Consider the following 19,352-nt stretch of genomic DNA (forward strand, 5'->3'; position numbering starts at 1 on the left):
TATTTTTGACACTTTCACACGTGTGTTTTTATTAAATCTCAGATAGCTGCTAATGTTTCATACTGCACAAACTGTACATGTGTACTTTGTTCATACTGCAGCTGCAGATGGGATTTCTAAAAAAGGCATGTGCTTGATCGATAAACAAAACATTAAAAAAACTTAAATTCAATTTTTTATTAAGTAATTAAAAGTGTTACCCGTCGAAAATTTAAAACTGCGATTTGATTAAAGAAAAACAATATTATTTTGAAAACTCTCTGAGAATAATTATTAAATAATTTAAAATATAAGTCACCCAAATGTCTGACATATAATTATATGTTTATGATATAAATATTTTAAATCTAGTTTATTAAGATTTTAACTGACTAGATTCAGTAAACTCGAACTTGTAGGACAGATAAGATATACTGTAAGTACCAACAAACTTAATAAAATTGTTATATTATCACACCTTCCCTTGCTTATAACATGAGCTGTCACAGAAAATATTTAAAGAGACTGGTTAGGTAATGGTAATGAAGACGATTTTTTTATTTAAGTTTTGATTGTTAACAAGCTTTTTTCGAATTACAAACTAATAAGTAATCAAAGAGAAGCTTTTTTAATCGATAAACACTCTTGACTTCTGTGTTTGTGTGTATCCAGCATGTTTAACAGCTTAACTTAAATAAATATTGAATTCGAAAGTCGTCTTCATTGTATTGATATAATCACCTTCCATTGTAGTTGAAGTAAGAGTGCAGTATTATCGAGATTTTTTTAGAATTCGTTTGATAACAATAAAACAATTTACGGTTTATTTATAATTAATAGCTGTAGTGCCCGGCGTTGCCCATGGAAAAAAATGTCGAACTTTGGGAGAAAAAAGTTGAAACCAAATTTTTAAAATATCGAATGAAAAAAAATTGTATTTTCGCCTATATGTCAACCCTGGGGTATCCATGAGTTACTTTAAAAATGTTAGCAAATTTGGTTCAGCAGTGGACCGTTTGGCAGCCATAGCTAACATGAGCAAAGAGCTATATTATGTAGATGAGCCTGAAATTCGCAAAAAATTCTTGCTTTTGAAATCTAAAAAAAGTTCAAATTGATCAGTTTTGATATTAAGGATTTACGATGAAGAGAGCTAGCGTCGTTCTCCTACTAACATACTGGTAAGTGGTAATTAATTATAATTAAAAATTATATTAAAGAAGACATTTCTCGGCAATTATATCAAATCAATAAGATATCTTATAAGTCCAACATTCTAACCTTTATTTTGTATACATGAGTAATATATATAAAATTCTAATAACAATTTAAGACAAAAACTTCAAAATGTTTAAAAACCATTTTTATCTTTATTTAATATGGTTTTTGTTTAGTTGCAGTGCTTTAGCTGTAAACGACTATGTGTCAACTCAGGTCAGAGAAAAAATATCAAAAATCAAAATAAAATTGAATAAAACAAAATAACTATTTATTTACTATTAGCGAGGGGTAAAAACACGGACCGGACTGCCAACTTCATCGGGAATTTACTTTTCCAAGTGTTTTCTCGACTCTTTTAATGAAATTTCATCAAGAGTATAAGCTAGGGATAAAAAATCATCAAAAAGTTGAGAAAACATGAGGAAAAGTCCATTTCCGGTGTAGTGCAGTTCTTCTGAAGGATATTCTTGCTTTAAGTAAATATGTAGTTGTATCCCATTCTTTAAGCAACATTACTAACCGATTAAACTTGTTTTAATCATGTTATTTATAATATTAATATGTGTAAATACTAAATACAGATCGACTATAAAGTTCAATTCCTCCATTATTACTTTAAACGAGAAATGTGTAAGTCACTTTGCAGAGAAATCATGAAATAAATCTAATTATCATACTTGATCAGACAAAACATTGTAAGTCGGGATTGCCATCTTTACATGAAGGATCACTTAAAATTACGCTTACAGTCCCTTTAAGTAGTATTTTAGGGGTTCATAAAGAGAAAGGTGACAGGTTACTATCAGAATATTCTTCTTAACTCTACAACAAAAGGATGCAGATTACAAAATATGTGCTAAGAAATGTAGCGAAGATATTTGCACATTTTCAGTTTTTCTGGAAAATTTGCAAATATTATTGCATACTTGAATTTGCTTGGTCAAGGTCTTTTCAAAAATGTAAATTTGTCATATTTCGCAAAATTTCCTTGCAAAGATTTTGCCATAAGAATTTGGATTTTTTAAAATTTGCATTTTTTTCTTCAGATTATTTAAGTAGAACCCAAGGGCCCTCAAAAAATCTATCAAAAGTGATATATTGTATCAAAGAAGGAAATAAAGGGGGGTGGGGTCGCAATGACTCGCCCCTCTCAGTCTATTAGGAATAAACCAGATGTCAGTTGGGATAGGGTAAAGATGAAATGAAAATTACTGAAAATAATTTCTGATATTTGCATTTGTTTTAAATTCGACTGATTTGAACATACGAACACCACTTTTCTCAAAATCAAATGTTTCGTAAAAATAAAATTTGATTTTATTTCATTAGACTATACAGTGTTCACAGTGTATATATGCTGGATAACTATTAAAGAGAAAAAAATGTAAATGCTTGAGAAACTTAGAATGTGTAATGTTTGATTTGTATAACTTCCTAATTTATTGGTTATAATCGTAAAGCCTAGTGTAAAAAAGGCAAAAGCTAATTTTGCAGTTTTCACAAAAACGGCTAGTTTTCGGAAGGATTTAAGAACTTCAACAAATATCTACAATTGGAAACTTTTCTCCAAAAAAAAAAAGTTCAAGCCAATGATTTGACAAAGATGAAAGATGTATGAAATGAACTCAATTCCCCTCCCCCACCCCACCCAACCCAGAGACCCCACTGCGCCATATGTGGTACATGAAAAAAACGTGATAAGGTATATAACAAAGTTTTTATTTTAGAATAAAAATGTCCAACAAAATATTTGTTTAAAGTTATTAAATAGTTCATTTATTGGATTGCTCAAGAATGCTTAATATTAAAAACTAAAAATAATAATAATAAATGTTTTTTCATGAAAGAATCACGATCTTGTGCTTCTTCGTTTGGAAAATTAATCTTTTTCTTCTTCAGGAATTGAGTCTTTGCCACAAACTCAAATTTTCAAATTTTTATATCTTTGCAACCTGATAGTGGAAACCTTTGACATTTCAACCTTGCAGAATATTTGAACAGTATTCAAAGTTTTAAATATCTAAGCTCTCCTGACTACAACATTGGTTTGCAAAGATAAAGAGATTAGTAAAACATTTTCTTTTTTTCTAAACTGCAATCACGTGTTTAGGTTATTTTTACACGTGCTTAAAGTGAGAACCCAGCTAAAAATGGTAGTTTAGCTAAAAGTGCAGTATTGTTGGGAAAACTTTAGGATTCATTAGATACCATGTGAGACATTTTTACGGTGTACAATTTTTAATTAAGAGCTTACAGTCGTTTGTAACATTTCATCTGTTGTTTCAGTCACCTCAAGAAACCTTTGGTTTACAATTCTTCAATAACAGGGACAAAACGTATTTCTACAAACTATAAGTTGCATGCTCAAACAGGTTGAAAAAAATATTGAATTTATATCAATAAAAATTACTTTTAAAATCTCGTAGATTTATGTAAATTTGATTTCAGCTAGGGTGGCAATTGTTCTTTATTTTAATTGAGAAGACGAAATTTTTTATGAAATCTGCGAATATAATTAAAGAAACAGCAAAGGTTATATATTCATAATGAAACAACCAATTCATACGGTTCCACTATGCCCATCGATAATTTCTCTTAAGAAATATTTTCATAAACTGGAAATTAGTCAATAAAATTGTTTTTTACATGTTTCATTGGTATCAAATGAATCCTAACGTTTTTCTCTACAATACTGCATTATCAGGTCAATTGCCATGTCTAACCGGTCTCTCCCTTTAGTTAACATAAATTTAAACGAATCCCTACATTTAAAAAGTTCTATTTCCGGATCCGAACAATATATCCTTTAATCTTTGTCTGCGAATAAAAGATACTGGGAGTAAATTACGTCGACACTACCACAGACCATTCTATTCAATATTAAAGGGAGTGTTCGCGAAAATAAAAGGGGGAATAGGCTAACGTCGAATCAAATTTAGAGTGATCTCTACAAAGCTTACTTCTATCGTAGCGTCCATACAATATTCAATATTTAATCCAGATCGTAAATAATTCAATTTAATTTCTAACAGAATTCACAGTTTGAAATATTAAATGACTATAACATTAGGTTGCAAAGATATAGGGATTAAAAAGATAGAGTTTGAAGTAAAAACTTATTTCCTTTAATCATTTGTTTAATTAAACTCAAATTTACTCTGATTTGTAACGTACAAACCGTGGAAAACAGGAAATCATGCGTTCTTTCCTTCCCAGTTCATTTTCATAAAATTATAAAATGTCTCAAAGAACTTTGATAATTTGTAAATGATTTCTTTGTAAAAAGGTTCCCTGAACATGTTTTAAGATAAACAGGGTGATTAAAAAAAATGTGATATGTGGCGCCCGGTGCAAAATTGTACCTTTTTGTGCAACTCTCCTTTAATGTGTTTTTTTCTTTATTTTTTGAAAAATTTTTATTTTGTGTTTGTCCAATGGCTCAAAAAATATCGCGAACCTTTTTTTCACTCAAAATCAAAAGTTCAGAAAAACAAAAATGTGTATAGAAATTATATCAAAATCTAAAACTTTAAAAAGATTGAATCACAGAAAATTCGCAAACTTTTAAAAAGAAAATTCGCAATTTTCAGTGCTGGTCTAATTTTTAAAGAAAAGTTATTTAAATTTTCTAGTTCCTTTCTTCGTAGTAAATCCTAAAGTTTTAAATATACGCGGTTCAATTGAAACCTGCAGAGCCATTTAAAAACAACTTTTTCTGAAAAATCAAGTTAGAACTTGTGATTCAATCTTCATAAAATTTTAGATTTCGATTGAAATAATTTTTAAACACATGTTCGATTTTCTGAACTAATTTGATTTGAGAGAAAAAAAAGGTTTGCGGATTTGTTTGTGCCATTGGAATACCAAACAAAATAAAAAATTTCAAAAAAATATTGAAAGAACATCATACAAGAGAGTTACACAAAAAAGGTACAATTTTGCACCTGGCGCCGCTAATTAAACTTTTTTTTTAATCACCCTGTATGTAATGACCAAATTTTCATAATTAAAATTTTACAGATTTCTGAACAACACCATTAAAATCAATAATTATCAACTCTGCTTTAAATCAAAAACCTGAAATGATAAATTGGACACACCTAATAACAGATCTTTGGACACACCTAATAACAGATCTTTGGACACACCTAATAACAGATCTTTGGACACACCTAATAACAGATCGACACACCTAATAACAGATCTTTGGACACACCTAATAACAGATCTTTGGACACACCTAATAACAGATCTTTGGACACACCTAATAACAGATCTTTTCGATGATATTTGCTTTGAAAATCCACAATTTTATTATCTCTCTGTTTCTAGAGTGAGCTGACCCACAGCCTGCTAGAGAGATATGACCGACACATTAAACCAGATCATAAAGTAAATGTATCGGTCAACCTTTATCTCAGATATATCAAGGAGGTTGATAGCGTCTCAGGTCAGATATATCTATTCTTATTCCTTTATAGGAAATGTTTTAATATTATTAATATATACGGCTGAATTGTAAAATTAGATGCAATTCCATGTTAATATTCATTCTTTTATGAAAAGCTGGTTTTTGGTATGCAACAGTTCTTAGAAATCTAATATCTTATATGTATAATGTATATGCAGGACACATGTACGCTCAGACGTTGTTGAATCCCTCAAAAGTTTTAATTTCCTTCGAGTAAATGAAACATGTTTTTCTTGTTTAAGCATTATTCAATTGGATGAGAAAAAAAAGAACGATATGATTCCCTTTAAACATTTTTCACATACATTTCTATTTAGGATCAATGGAGTACCAGTTGACATTTAGGTATCACATTTTAAAATGATTTAATTTTTTTTAATGTAATTATTTTTTGCAACTCTAACTTTTTATTCTTTATTTTTGCATCAGCTGATGATGTAACACTAGGATATTTCAAATATTTAATATTTGACCAGAGTCTAAAACTAAAGAATGCGCGAATTTTAAGTTCGAGGTTAAAAGTTAAAATCAGAGAAAAGGATTTACGGAGAATTATTACATAACTATCGATAATCAGCTGTTTTTTAAATTTTACATTATTTACGTGACGGAAAACAAAACATATTTCCAGTTACAACCGTATTTTGGGTTTACGTGCATACATTAATTAATCTAAACCTGAAATTTATTAAATCAAGGTTTTTATGATAGACAAATAGGGATTGCGGGATTTCAAGATTTTAACCCTGCAGTGTTTAAATTTGAACTCGTAGATTTCGGCGAGTTGAATATTTAACCTCACGGTTAAATATTTAACCTCACGATTAAAGTTCAGGTTTAAATTAAGTCAGAAGTGGCATTTAACCATGAACTTAAAATTTAAGTTAAAACTTTTCGTTCTTTATTTTTGGACTCAGGCTGAATTCGTAGTTTGTATTTCCAAAGGGCTAAAACTTCAAGTTGAAAAGATAAAAGAATAAGAAAATTAAAATTTGCGGCCGGTTCTCTCTGGGCGGAATTTGTAAACAAGAATAGATGCATCAGTGTTCATTTAGCATCAGAGGAGGTTATAAAAGCATTGAATTTTGATAATTTTGATAATTCATATAATAGTTTCCTATGACCAGAATATTTCATTGGCTATTTATGTGAAAGATGGATCCCATGTCAGGATTCGACATCCGTCTTGTGTTTACATTACCGCCCAGTGACAGTACACTGCAGTGCAAAATGCGTACACCTCTGAAATAACTTTCCTTGCATTAAATCCTTGATAATCGCTGCCTTTGAAATGAATGTATTTTAGACAGAAATGGTCGGATAGCAGACTTAGTTTCAATGAGAATCCAGATGCTGTCAACGTGAACTTCCTTACCCTTATTTCAGGTCAACAGTAGAAATCATTTTTTTAAATAAAAGTGGTTTACAAAATAGTTTTTTTTTCTAATATCATTGTTCTTTTATTATTTTTGAGAATTTATCTTGAATAGAAATCAAATCTAATTAAAAGTGAAGAAAAAAATAATTCGGAAAAGAAAATTAGTTTTTTTTTCATTTATTTTTGATTAATTTCCATTTGATTTCATTCAATCTATAACTCACTATAACAAAATAAAAATTGCTTGTCACCAACTTTGACTATGGTTAGCCTCGAGGTATCGAAAAAGATCTGATTACTTACATCTATCTCTAAATGTTTAATCATTATATCTTAGTAAACTGATTTGGTTGAACATCTATGTTTTAAACTATAATTCTGCAAAATTAAATAATCAAAGTTTAAAATGAAAAAGATTCTAAAGTACTGCATACCGACGGTTCAAATTTGAATCACCGATTTAAAAATTAAATATTCTGAAAGGATCATTTTGTTAAAATATTTGAATTAGACAATTAAAGTTAATGTGTTCAGTTTCTTTATTTTTCTGATTATTTCATCTTATTATTATGTTCATTTTGCAATTGAATATCAATATAAAGCATCGTGTCTGTATTTGTTATCAAACTTTTATAGTAAATGAATGAATTATAAATGTCCACAATTGATATTCAGTGTTTCAAATTATGAAGTTTCCCGCTCTGATCAGATAAAACAAATTGACTCGTTATTTTTTGTTTGGGGGAGGGGAGGGCCGGGGAGGGGAGGGCCGGGGAATCAACTTAAAAATAAGAAAAAATATTATCTTATAATTTCTTTTATCAGGAGAAGAGAAACAGATTTGGGTTCCAGATACGTTCTTCAGGTTATTTAAATTCTATAAGGGTAGGGTATTCCTAGGAAATATTCTAGGTAGAGTAGGGTAGGACTAGGAAATATTCTAGGTAGAGTAGGGTAGGACTAGGAAATATTCTAGGTAGGGTAGGGTAGGACTAGGAAATATTCTAGGTAGGGTAGGGTAGGACTAGGAAATATTCTAGGTAGGGTAGGGTAGGACTAGGAAATATTCTAGGTAGGGTAGGGTAGGACTAGGAAATATTCTAGGTAGGGTAGGGTAGGACTAGGAAATATTCTAGGTAGGGTAGGGTAGGACTAGGAAATATTCTAGGTAGGGTAGGGTAGGACTAGGAAATATTCTAGGTAGGGTAGGGTAGGACTAGGAAATATTCTAGGTAGGGTAGGGTAGGACTAGGAAATATTCTAGGTAGGGTAGGGTAGGACTAGGAAATATTCTAGGTAGGGTAGGGTAGGACTAGGAAATATTCTAGGTAGGGTAGGGTAGGACTAGGAAATATTCTAGGTAGGGTAGGGTAGGACTAGGAAATATTCTAGGTAGGGTAGGGTAGGACTAGGAAATATTCTAGGTAGGGTAGGGTAGGACTAGGAAATATTCTAGGTAGGGTAGGGTAGGACTAGGAAATATTCTAGGTAGGGTAGGGTAGGACTAGGAAATATTCTAGGTAGGGTAGGGTAGGACTAGGAAATATTCTAGGTAGGGTAGGGTAGGACTAGGAAATATTCTAGGTAGGGTAGGGTAGGACTAGGAAATATTCTAGGTAGGGTAGGGTAGGACTAGGAAATATTCTAGGTAGGGTAGGGTAGGACTAGGAAATATTCTAGGTAGGGTAGGGTAGGACTAGGAAATATCCTAGGTAGGGTAGGGTAGGACTAGGAAATATCCTAGGTAGGGTAGGGTAGGACTAGGAAATATCCTAGGTAGGGTAGGACTAGGAAATATCCTAGGTAGGGTAGTACTAGGAAATATCCTAGGTAGGTTAGTACTAGGAAATATCCTAGGTAGGGTAGGACTAGGAAATATCCTAGGTAGGGTAGGACTAGGAAATATCCTAGGTAGGGTAGGATTAGGAAATATCCTAGGTTACTAAATTTAGTTTAATGTAAACTAAGATTCTTTAATGGTCCTAACTTCAAATACGTCAAAAGTTGCGCAAACCTCCTCAACTTCCATCCTATCAATTTGAAACAAACAAATATTAAATTATTTTAGACAAGTTTCTGAAAACACTCTTATTTTTTATTGATTTGGTTTTCAAATTGTTCTTTGATCTTTAAAAATCCTTGTAATGATTTTTTCTTTAAAGGAACTCTCAAAACTCTTATTATTCTTTTTTAATAACGAGATTTTATGAAAAGAATTCCAAAAATATCCTTTGAAAAAAACCTTAAAAGAATAAGTCAAGTAAAATAATTGAATATATATTTATATTCAAAAGGTAGTTTATAATCTTATTTTTATTCGGAAAAACTAATTAATAAAATTTCAAATTTAAGTTTAATTAGATATTTCTACTGATTCACCTATAAGAATGATACAAAGAAAATATGTAAGATTGGAATTTCTCTGAAAACTAATTGAACCGACGATATTTTTAGGAATGAACTTGAGGCTAAAATTCACAATACAATGGTGCCTAATGAATACATTAGAGTTTATCCTAACGGGGATGTACTTCAAAGTGTCAGGTTCAAAATTTATATTAATCATCTAAAATCTAATTTTTTTATTTTCATTGAAAGACATGGTTAGCGTAATTTCAAGTGACCGTCAAGAAGAGAGGCGTATCTGATTCACAATAGTACCCAGCTTTAAACTGTAGACCGATCATTGAGGACAGAGATCTCTTTGTATATCTCTATTGAATGATGTGTAAAAAGCTTTAAATTTTAGTGTACACTAGCGTTCAGTGTGAACTCACATTAATCACTTTAAAACTAAGATTTTTCTTAGCAAACACAGTTTTCACAAATATATATCTTGATATTTTGCCACTTCTAAAAAGTAAATACTATTATTCCTTAAATAAAAATCATCTTGTAAATGAAATGTTAAACAATTACAAAAATGCCTTTGAATAAATAAGGAAAAGCCTGTCATTCACTGTCAGTCAAAGTATATTGGAAGGTCCCTTGAAATTACAATTACAGTTTCTGTTATCAGAATAATATTAAACATCACAATTGGAAAATAATGAAGTTTGTGTCTTTAACATGTAGTCAGCCATCTTCATAACCTGTAAAATTAATGGGAAACATCAAGTAATTCGCAAAGCCAAATAAAGCTGGTTTTATACACTTTCTGACACTTTATAAAAATTCACAATCGAAGACGAACTTATAACTATTTCTAAATTCCCATGTTTTTTTGAGACACCTTGTACTCTGTTAATTGTTTGAATATATTGCTGAGAAATTAGCAAAAAAAGTGTATAGCCAGGAAATTCAAACATTGTTTTAATCAAACAGATTTATTCTAAACATAATTGGTTTATATAAAATTGTTTGTTGGTGATGGACCAAACATCATAGAAATAATAAAGTAAATGTTATAGTTCCCCATTTTTAAAAATACATTTCGTTCTAAGTTGACCCACTATATTCAGTTACTCTAATACAGAAACCCTGCAGCACTAAAAAAAATCATGAAATACTAAGAAAATATTTAACTAGGTTAACATTGAAAACTACCTGTGGTTTCAACAGTCCTAAAACTGAATTTATCTGCCCGGTTCAGATTGCCAGCTATGGATGGACTGCTGAGGATGTTGTGTACACCTGGACTGATAAACCAATCATGGTTGCTAAGGTAAAATTTGTCGGGCACTGGAAACTTTGAGTTTTAAAAGTAAATGCCGATCTGAAGGTATATATATGGTATGGAAAATTAGCTATGATAGAAGATATATTGAAACTTGTTAAAGGTTCATTAACGGCTGGCATCGCTAACAATTTCTGAAATAATCAACAAAAAGTCTGAAAATCCTAATCAGGACAATGAAAGGGTTTTACATCACAGTCTCCTAAAATATTGTGTTTCTTGGATGTATCCTAGGTCAATGTTACCTTGTTGCAAATCAAAATATGCACGCTCTCACAAAAAAATTTGAGCAGTTTTTTACCAATTATTTCTTTTAAACTGAAGCTAGAAAAACGCGTTGCATTTTTAAAATGTATATATCTAGGGCTACAAAAAAGTGTAAGTGATTTGATAATGTAAAACCAAAGACCAAGGCTATGCGACACTTAAGTGAAGGCTGTCCAAAAATTCGAGTGCCAAGTTTCAGAGTGATCTAATGTCTATAACTGCTCTTGACGTCTCCTGGTTTCTTGGGTAAATTTTGTATTGTTCTCTTTTAATCCTACTGGAATACCATCTTGTTGAATTCAGTTTGTATTCAGGAACTGAGGATAAATAATTTCAACTTGGATAATTATATTTCTGACTACTGCAACGTTAAGACCAGCACTGGAGAGTACAGCTGTCTCAATGCTGAATTTAGATTCACTCCAGTTGGGTTAATCAATCAACTGTATGCATTGTTAAAATAAAAGTCTAAGCATGAGCAAATTAAACGCGCAACTAATAAATTAGTTGAATTATTGTCCAACCTTAACCTTGTAAAATTTAACAATAAGCAAATTTATTATATATGTCATGCATTTTTTGCAATAAAATTTTCATTAATCTGCAAAAATCATGCAATTTAAGTACACAAATCTAGATATTTAATGCGAAATCAAGTTTTATTTTTAATAGAATGTGTCAAAACTGAAAGTGTCCGAAATGTGAATAAATTTTAATTTTGAAATGTTTTCTTTTTTCTAGTCCATGTAAAAAATATTTTGTCAATTATTACTGATTTTGTTTTATTAATTTTGAGAAGGCAAAATACAAGTTTTAAGTTGAAAAGATTCAAAACTTGGCAGCTGCACAAATGAAGGTATATAGGTATGGAAAATTAGCTATGATATGAAGATATATTTGAAACTTGTTAAAGGTTCATTAACGGCTGGCACCGCTAACAATTTCTGAAATATCCAACAAAAAGTCTGAAAATCCTAATTAGCTATGATATGAAGATATATTTGAAACTTGTTAAAGGTTCATTAACGGCTGGCACCGCTAACAATTTCTGAAAAATCCAACAAAAAGTCTGAAAATCCTAATTAGCTATGATAGAAGATATATTGAAACTTGTTAAAGGTTCATTAACGGCTGGCACCGCTAACAATTTCTGAAATATCCAACAAAAAGTCTGAAAATCCTAATTAGCTATGATAGAAGATATATTGAAACTTGTTAAAGGTTCATTAACGGCTGGCACCGCTAACAATTTCTAAAATAATCAACAAAAAGTCTGAAAATCCTAATCAGGACAATGAAAGGGTTTTACATCACAGTCTCCTAAAATATTGGGTTTCTTGGATGTATCCTAGGTCAATGTTACCTTGCTGCAAATCAAAATATGCACGCTCTCACAAAAAAATTTGAGCAGTTTTTCATCAAATATATCTTTTAAACTTAAGCTAGAAAAAACGCGTTGCATTTTTTTAAATGAATATATCTAGGGCTACAAAAAAGTGTGAAAAAAGGTAAAACCAAAGACCAAGGCTATGTGACACTTAAGTGAAGGCTGTCCAAAAATTTGAGTGCCAAGTTTCAGAGTGATCTAATGTCTATAACTGCTCTTGACGTCTCCTGGTTTCATGGGTAAATTTTGTATTGTTCTCATTTAATCCTACTGGAATACCATCTTGTTGAATTAAGTTTGTATTCAGGAACTGAGGATAAAGGATTTCTCCTTGGATAAGTATATGACTGACTACTGCAACGTTAAGACCAGCACTGGAGAGTACAGCTGTCTCAATGCTGAGTTTAGATTCACTCCAGTTGGGTTTGGAGGAGTATGCAACAATTAATCAATCAACTGTATGCATTGTTAAAATAAAAGTCTAAGCAAGCATGAGCAAATTAAACGCGCAACTAATAAATTAGTTGAATTATTGTCCAATTTTAACCTTGTAAAATTTAACAATAAGCAAATTTATTATACATGTCATGCATTTTTTACACATTCATTAATTTGCAAATCTAGATATTTAATGCGAAATCAAGTTTTATTTTTTATAGAACGTTTAAAAACTAAAAGTGTCCGTAATGTGAATAAATTTTAATTTTGAAATGTTTTCTTCTTCTAGTCCCATGTAAAAAATATTTGGTCGCTTTTTACTGATTTTGTTTTATTCATTTTGAGAAGGCAAAATACAGGTTTTAAGTTAATTAGATCCAAAACTTGGCAGCTGCGCAAATGAGGGTATATATATGTAGCATGTAAGAAAATTTTAATTTTTAGGCAAAGTCGGGTTTCAAAGCTAGTTAAACAATAAGATATCTTACAGTTCCACAAATTAATATTGTTATGTTTATTGTAAGATATTGAGAATAGAACTGAATTAAATTAATATTGTTATGTTTATTGTAAGATATTGAGAAAAAAACTGAATTTGCCACAAACTCAAATCTTCCAATCCCAATATTATTATATATGTATAATATCTCAAGATGGCAACAAACCGTTGATATTTAAAACTGCGACTATTAAATCAAGTCTACTATTACGAGTTTCAAAGATAAGAAGAATAGAAATCAGAGTTTGTGGCAAAAGCTCAGTTCCTTTGTGTATAGAATACAGATGATCATGAAACAAAATTTGAGATGATTTTAGAAAAAACAAACTAACAAAATAGTTAAAAATCTCAAAAATCGAAGTGGAAACTATAACAGTTTTTTCTGAAAGGGAGTGACCGGCTATGTAAGGTAGTTGAACTGAATATGCAGTGTTGTGGAAAACTTCTTTCGGATTCATTTGAGACATATTAAACTTTTAAAAGATCTGTAAATCCTGAGTTTGAGCGCAAATTCGATGTTCAAAACTCCTGCTTTGGGGGTGGATACGTTTTCAGAATTAGTTTTTTTAAATTATTAAATAACGACGACATAAAATGTAAAAATGTTCTATAATAAACTACAGACGTCATGTAAAGGAACATGTTGAGAAAATAAAAATTAATCTTATCATCGAAAATAAGTTATCTTGTTCAAATTAGTTTCTATTTTCTATTTATTCTGGTTCCTTATTATTCACAAAGATTTTCGCAGATTTTCTAGAATTCTTATTGAAAAGACGACATTTGAAGAATTTGAAGAAATCTGCGAATAAATTCAAAGTAAATAATTAATTCAATATAATAATGAAAACGAAATAATCGATTTTAGCATTGATTTATTGACAAATTTCTATTGAGAAATATGTTCCTAACAATCTAATTAGATTACTGTATAATTTTTACTTTATTTTTCGTAGTTGTTATTTAATAATAAATAAAAAACTAATTCTGAAAGCGTATCCATCCCCAAAGTAGGAGTTTTGAACGTCACATATGCGCTCAAGCTCAGGATTTACAGATCTTTAAAAAGTTTAATGTGTCTCAAATGAACCCGAAAGAAGTTTTCCACAACAATGCATACTCAGTTAAACTACCTTACATAGCCGGTCACTCCCTTTAAGTCTTGATTTAATGTGAAGTGTTTGCTAACGGCCCGCTTATAGATTTGATTCTATCCATCGATCTAAACTATTCTGGGCTAGCGTACATGTAATTTTGTGGGTGTGCATCACAGTTGTTAGATTTGAATGGACCCTAGATTTTTTGGGAAATATTTTAAATCTCTGCATAGTGTACTTAAAGTTCTACTCTAACAAATTTTTATTCTGGCTGACGTTAATTCTATAAAAATAATTTGTTCTTTTTCAAAAAGTTTGAATGAAAGTTCAGGTTCTGCAAATCAAAGAAGAGCTTTGGTAATGAATGAGATACTGTCGCTAAAATCTTGTAAAAACAACATTGCCTCCCAAAAGTTTACTACTTTAGTTTACTACTTTAGTTTACTACTTTAGTTTACTACTTTAGTTTACTACTTTAGTTTACTACTTTAGTTTACTACTTTAGTTTACTACTTTAGTTCACTACTTTAGTTTGCTATTTTAATATACTATCTTCAGTTTACTACTTTAATTTACAATTTACTATCTTTTGTTTACTTCACTGAATATGGTGTGAAAATGCAAATTTGATAGATTCACTTCTCTGACCAGAGAGATTAAACACAAATATTCAGAACTGAATAATAACAGGTTTAAAAATGATAAAATAACATGACAAAATTAATGTTTACACATAAGTAGCTAGCACTATGTTTCAGATATCAAGTACGGAGGGACCCACAAAGAATCAGATTTAAAGACGACATAAAACTCATTTAATCTGACGAATCCAAGGTTAAACTAAGTTTTCTACATTGAAAACAATCTTTTAATGACGTATTCACTGATTAGGCAAAGAAAGAAAGAAGTTTACGGTTACAGAGAATAATAAACACAAGGTTCAGATAGTTTAAATTCTTAACAGTCATCTATGAAGTCTCATCCATTGTTGGTATCCCTATATCTTTGCAACCAAATGTTGTAAATCTAGGATATTTCCTAGTATTCTGCTAGGTCAATTAATCTAATTTTGAAATTTCAAATTGCAAAGATATTGGGATTAGAAAATTTAAGAATCAATTCCCTTTAGCCACACATATACCAATACTTATGACAAATAAGAATTAAAGACTGTCTTTGACTTACAAGCTAAGAAGATTCCCGTGGGTCTCCCGAATGCTCAAATTAATATTTGAGGCAAATCGGTCCATGGGTTCCTAAGATAAAATCAGACAAACAAACAAACAAACAGACCAAAATAGATAAACAACTTTATATAGATATATAAAGTATAAATTGTTCCTTTAGAGAAGAATTACCTGTGGATTTAATCTACAGAAAGAAATGAAAGAGAATATCAGAATTAAACACTTTTCATGATTGAATAACGAAATATTCTCCTTTAAAATGTTAGAAATACCACTTTAAAAAAGATTAAATAACCTGATAATCCCTTTAAACCAATATTATGATAATCCCCCTTTACTTAAAAAAAACTCTGATTTAGTTGAAGTTGAATCAGCTTAAAATACAAAATGTAACTTTTATAAGTTTGAAACAATTTAAATTCAACTAAACATTTTTTATATTATTTTATGTTTGTAAAGAATTGAAGTATTTCCTTGCAAAAACAAAATGTCCGAAAATTCTGAAAATTATCCAAAATATTGTATTTATATATATATATATATATACAAGGCTTCGCGCCCTTCTTGTATTTCAAATTTTAATTGATGCTTAATCTTAATCCTCTTCGATAAAACCATGAAATCGAACTTCGCGGATATCCAACTTTTTCGCGGATTTTCAAGATTTCACGAATATCAATAATTTTTCAAATTTTTAAAACTCTGAGCATTCATAAACCTTCCCTGTGGCCATTTGAGGTCCCACAAAAATTGGACTGAATTAGTTTAGCATTTTTGAAGTTTATTGGATACAAACACCCACTCAAACACACACCAAAACAAACAAAGCACTTAAACAGACAAGGAAAGTATTTATATATAGATAAATAACTTTAAGACCTCTGTGTAATGTCGTCTTTAACTGAAATCCCCTCTCGGAGACACCAAACCAAATAAGTTCAGCCCCCCATTTCTTTGTTCTCCGGGGACGGAGCCTAAAACACTTTCGTTTATTGTGAACCCATAAAAGTTAAACAAGAATACTTTCATATGCAGAATTAGTGAATTTCGTTAAATATTCATCTGTAATTTATTTCAGAAGTTTTAAAAACGTCTTTTAATACTGAAATAAAGCTTTTGTTATCGATTTCTTGAGACGGGGGTTACTCTGTTGTGTGTGTTTGCGGCTAACCGGATAAGATTTGTCCGGGGAGAATAAATATCCCCCACCAGAATTCCGACAGTCCTATTATTCAAGTTTATCTGGTGTGTTTACTGTCATCTGTCAACAATGGTATATGTGCTGTAAGATGTAGTAAACTTTTATATCTTTCGTACGGAAGTCTTATTGTAAAATTAGCCTGGGATCAAATTTAATGATTAATAAGAAGAAGTTGAACTATGTAGCCTAAGCTAAAAACCTATCTTGTGCAGCGGTTCAAAAATGAGAAAAGTGGTTCAACTTCTCACAATTCATTAAATTTGGTCCTTGACTGCTCAGAAGTTGTGGAAGAAGATATTTCTGTGTTTATGCAATAATAGATTTTACATAACGTTTGAAATGTATCTTTAACCTCACAGAACATTTTTTTGCCTCATCTTTTGATTGGCCAACTCGGGAGAACCACGGGAATGGTTGTGCCTTGTATTTTTGAGACTAAAATGAATGGATCGGTGATAATAGCAATAATTTAGTTTCCCGGTAAAGTCGACCCATTGCGGGTAAACGGTGGGAGTAACTATGAGTAACCTGGGCAACGCTGGGTTCTTAAGTTAGTATATATTTTAAAAAAAGTCTCTCTGCTCTGTTTTGCCCTCTTTGCAGATATACTATAAAGCATAAGTGTGAGAGTTTGAAAGTTTTGTTAAATATTGTTCCTTTTAATCTGGATAAATTGCCTTATTTTAGAATACTAATGCCTTATTATAACCTAGGTTAACAAGGATTAACTAAAATATCCAAAATTTGTGCAAAATATAACTTTGAAACTTAATCCCCAAGTTTAAAACAAAGGTTTAAAAAAAAGTTCGCGGATTTTTTCAATACTTTGATTAAAACTTAGTTACCGTTCTAGGTTTTCTCAAAGTTACTTAAACAACAAATATTTTTAATTGATGCAAAATAGTATCATAATCATACAATTACTTTTTATAGATAACTTAAATATTAAAAACTTGCTTTTTACCCTTCTAATGTAAAGGATTTTAAAACGCGCGATGTAACAGATTGGACCAAGTATACTTCCACATTTGTTTTTCTTGAAAAGTGTTTATTTTTTTGTTGTTTTGTAAGTGTGGTAGATATATTATGTTTTGTTATAATACATAATAATATATTCTCTAGAGGGGGTATCCTAACATCCACTTAACTTGAAATATCTAGCTACATACTTCTACATAAAATAGTGTTCTACACAGAATTTCAAACAACATTAAACAAGATTGTTATAACAAGGATAGGTTGAGGAGAAGGATGGGTTGAGGAGAAGGATGAGTTGAGGAGAAGGATGGGATGAGGAGAAGGATCGGTTGAGGAGAAGGATGGGTTGAAGAGAAGGATGGGTTGAGGAGAAGGATGGATTGAGGAGAAGGATGGGTTGAGGAGAAGGATGAGTTGAGGAGAAGGATGGGTTGAGAAGGATGGGTTGAGGAGAAGGATGGGTTGAGGAGAAGGATGGGTTGAGGAGAAGGATGGGTTGAGGAGAAGGATGGGTTGAGGAGAAGGATGGGTTGAGGAGAAGAATGGGTTGAGGAAAAGAATGGGTTGAGGAGAAGGATGGGTTGAAAAGAAGGATGGGTTGAGGAGAAGGATGGGTTGAGGAGAGGGACGGGTTTAGAAGAAGAAAGGGTTGATTTTTAATAAAAAAAATATTACCTCTGTGTGTTTGTTGTAAATAATGAAGAGACCAAGTTTGCCATTTTTCTGTAAATAAAGTCTAGAATAATGTAATAAAGCATCCTTTGAAGTATAAAACTTTAATTAAAATTTTTGAATATCAGATAAAAAGAGAAAAGCTATCTTTTCAGTTCCTACCCAGGGGATGGGAGGGGGAAATATGCTTATTCTAAATTGAAATAAATGAGTCACCGTGACATTTATTTGCTTTCTTTTTAGTTTTGGCCCTTTTCTTTCTTGATCTTTTTTTAGAGTTAAATCCTATTATGAGTTGTTTTTAAGGGGGTCAGGGAGTGACTGGTTTTTGTCGCATGCTTCATTTTAAAATGCATATGCTTTGTGTTTCATGATAAGAATGGACAAAATAAATGAATTATGAAATATTTTCATTTACAAATATTGTATCAATTGTAGCTAGCATTGATTTTAAATGATTTCAATTCATAATTACTTTTCCCGTTCAATATATTTATTCATGAATGGATCCAACTTCATAATATTGCGTACATTGAAGACTCCACAATTACAACAAAGAAATTGATTCTTTGCCACAAATACAAACTTTCTGATCCCAATCTCTTTGAAACCTGGTGGTGTAAAGCTTTGATTGACAAACTAAGACGATTTAATCTAACAGAATTCATAGTTTCAAAGGTCCACGACATTGGGTTGAGAACGTAAAGGGATTAGAAAATCAGAGTTTGTTGCAAATACTAAGCTAGGATAATCTAGATATATAAATTGACCGTTATTCAAATATTTGATTATAAAATACCTAATATAAGGGAAATGAAAATTTTTGTTTCGTCGAATTTTAGAAATTAACCAAACGTTTCTCAGACTTAGACTCTTCCCCTGATACTCCACTGTGGGGGGG

At 30.9% G+C, this 19,352-nt stretch overlaps 1 protein-coding gene across 2 annotated transcripts; it reads left to right on the forward strand.

Annotated features, from left to right (window-relative positions):
- The first annotated feature begins 342 nt into the window (after positions 1 to 342).
- On the forward strand, positions 343 to 12,869 carry LOC111707450 (glutamate-gated chloride channel). Of its 2 annotated transcripts, none has more exons than XM_023480561.1 (10): positions 343 to 415; positions 1,115 to 1,160; positions 1,374 to 1,413; positions 5,533 to 5,650; positions 5,989 to 6,016; positions 6,978 to 7,057; positions 7,875 to 7,914; positions 9,504 to 9,593; positions 10,578 to 10,713; positions 11,307 to 11,602. In XM_023480561.1, exons 2-10 carry the CDS (start codon positions 1,123 to 1,125, stop codon positions 11,454 to 11,456), a joined length of 720 nt encoding a protein of 239 aa, XP_023336329.1. In that variant the 5' UTR covers positions 343 to 415; positions 1,115 to 1,122; the 3' UTR covers positions 11,457 to 11,602. The 2 variants fall into 2 exon arrangements, with proteins under 2 accessions (XP_023336329.1, XP_023336331.1); XM_023480563.1 differs by lacking the exon at positions 11,307 to 11,602 and adding an exon at positions 12,687 to 12,869 and having other exon boundaries at positions 347 to 415.
- The last annotated feature ends 6,483 nt before the right edge of the window (positions 12,870 to 19,352 follow it).

This window comes from Eurytemora carolleeae, unplaced genomic scaffold (genome assembly GCF_000591075.1).
Source record: "Eurytemora carolleeae unplaced genomic scaffold, Eaff_2.0 scaffold802, whole genome shotgun sequence".
Taxonomy (NCBI): Eukaryota; Metazoa; Arthropoda; class Copepoda; order Calanoida; family Temoridae; genus Eurytemora; species Eurytemora carolleeae.

Bases quoted from the DNA above. Each gene is read 5' to 3' on its own strand.
- LOC111707450 (XM_023480561.1), top strand. From the start codon at position 1,123: ATGAAGAGAGCTAGCGTCGTTCTCCTACTAACATACTG. The intron at 7,915-9,503 runs GTTATTTAAATT...CGATATTTTTAG, and splicing joins GTTCCAGATACGTTCTTCAG to GAATGAACTTGAGGCTAAAA. The intron at 9,594-10,577 runs GTTCAAAATTTA...ATATTTAACTAG, and splicing joins GATGTACTTCAAAGTGTCAG to GTTAACATTGAAAACTACCT.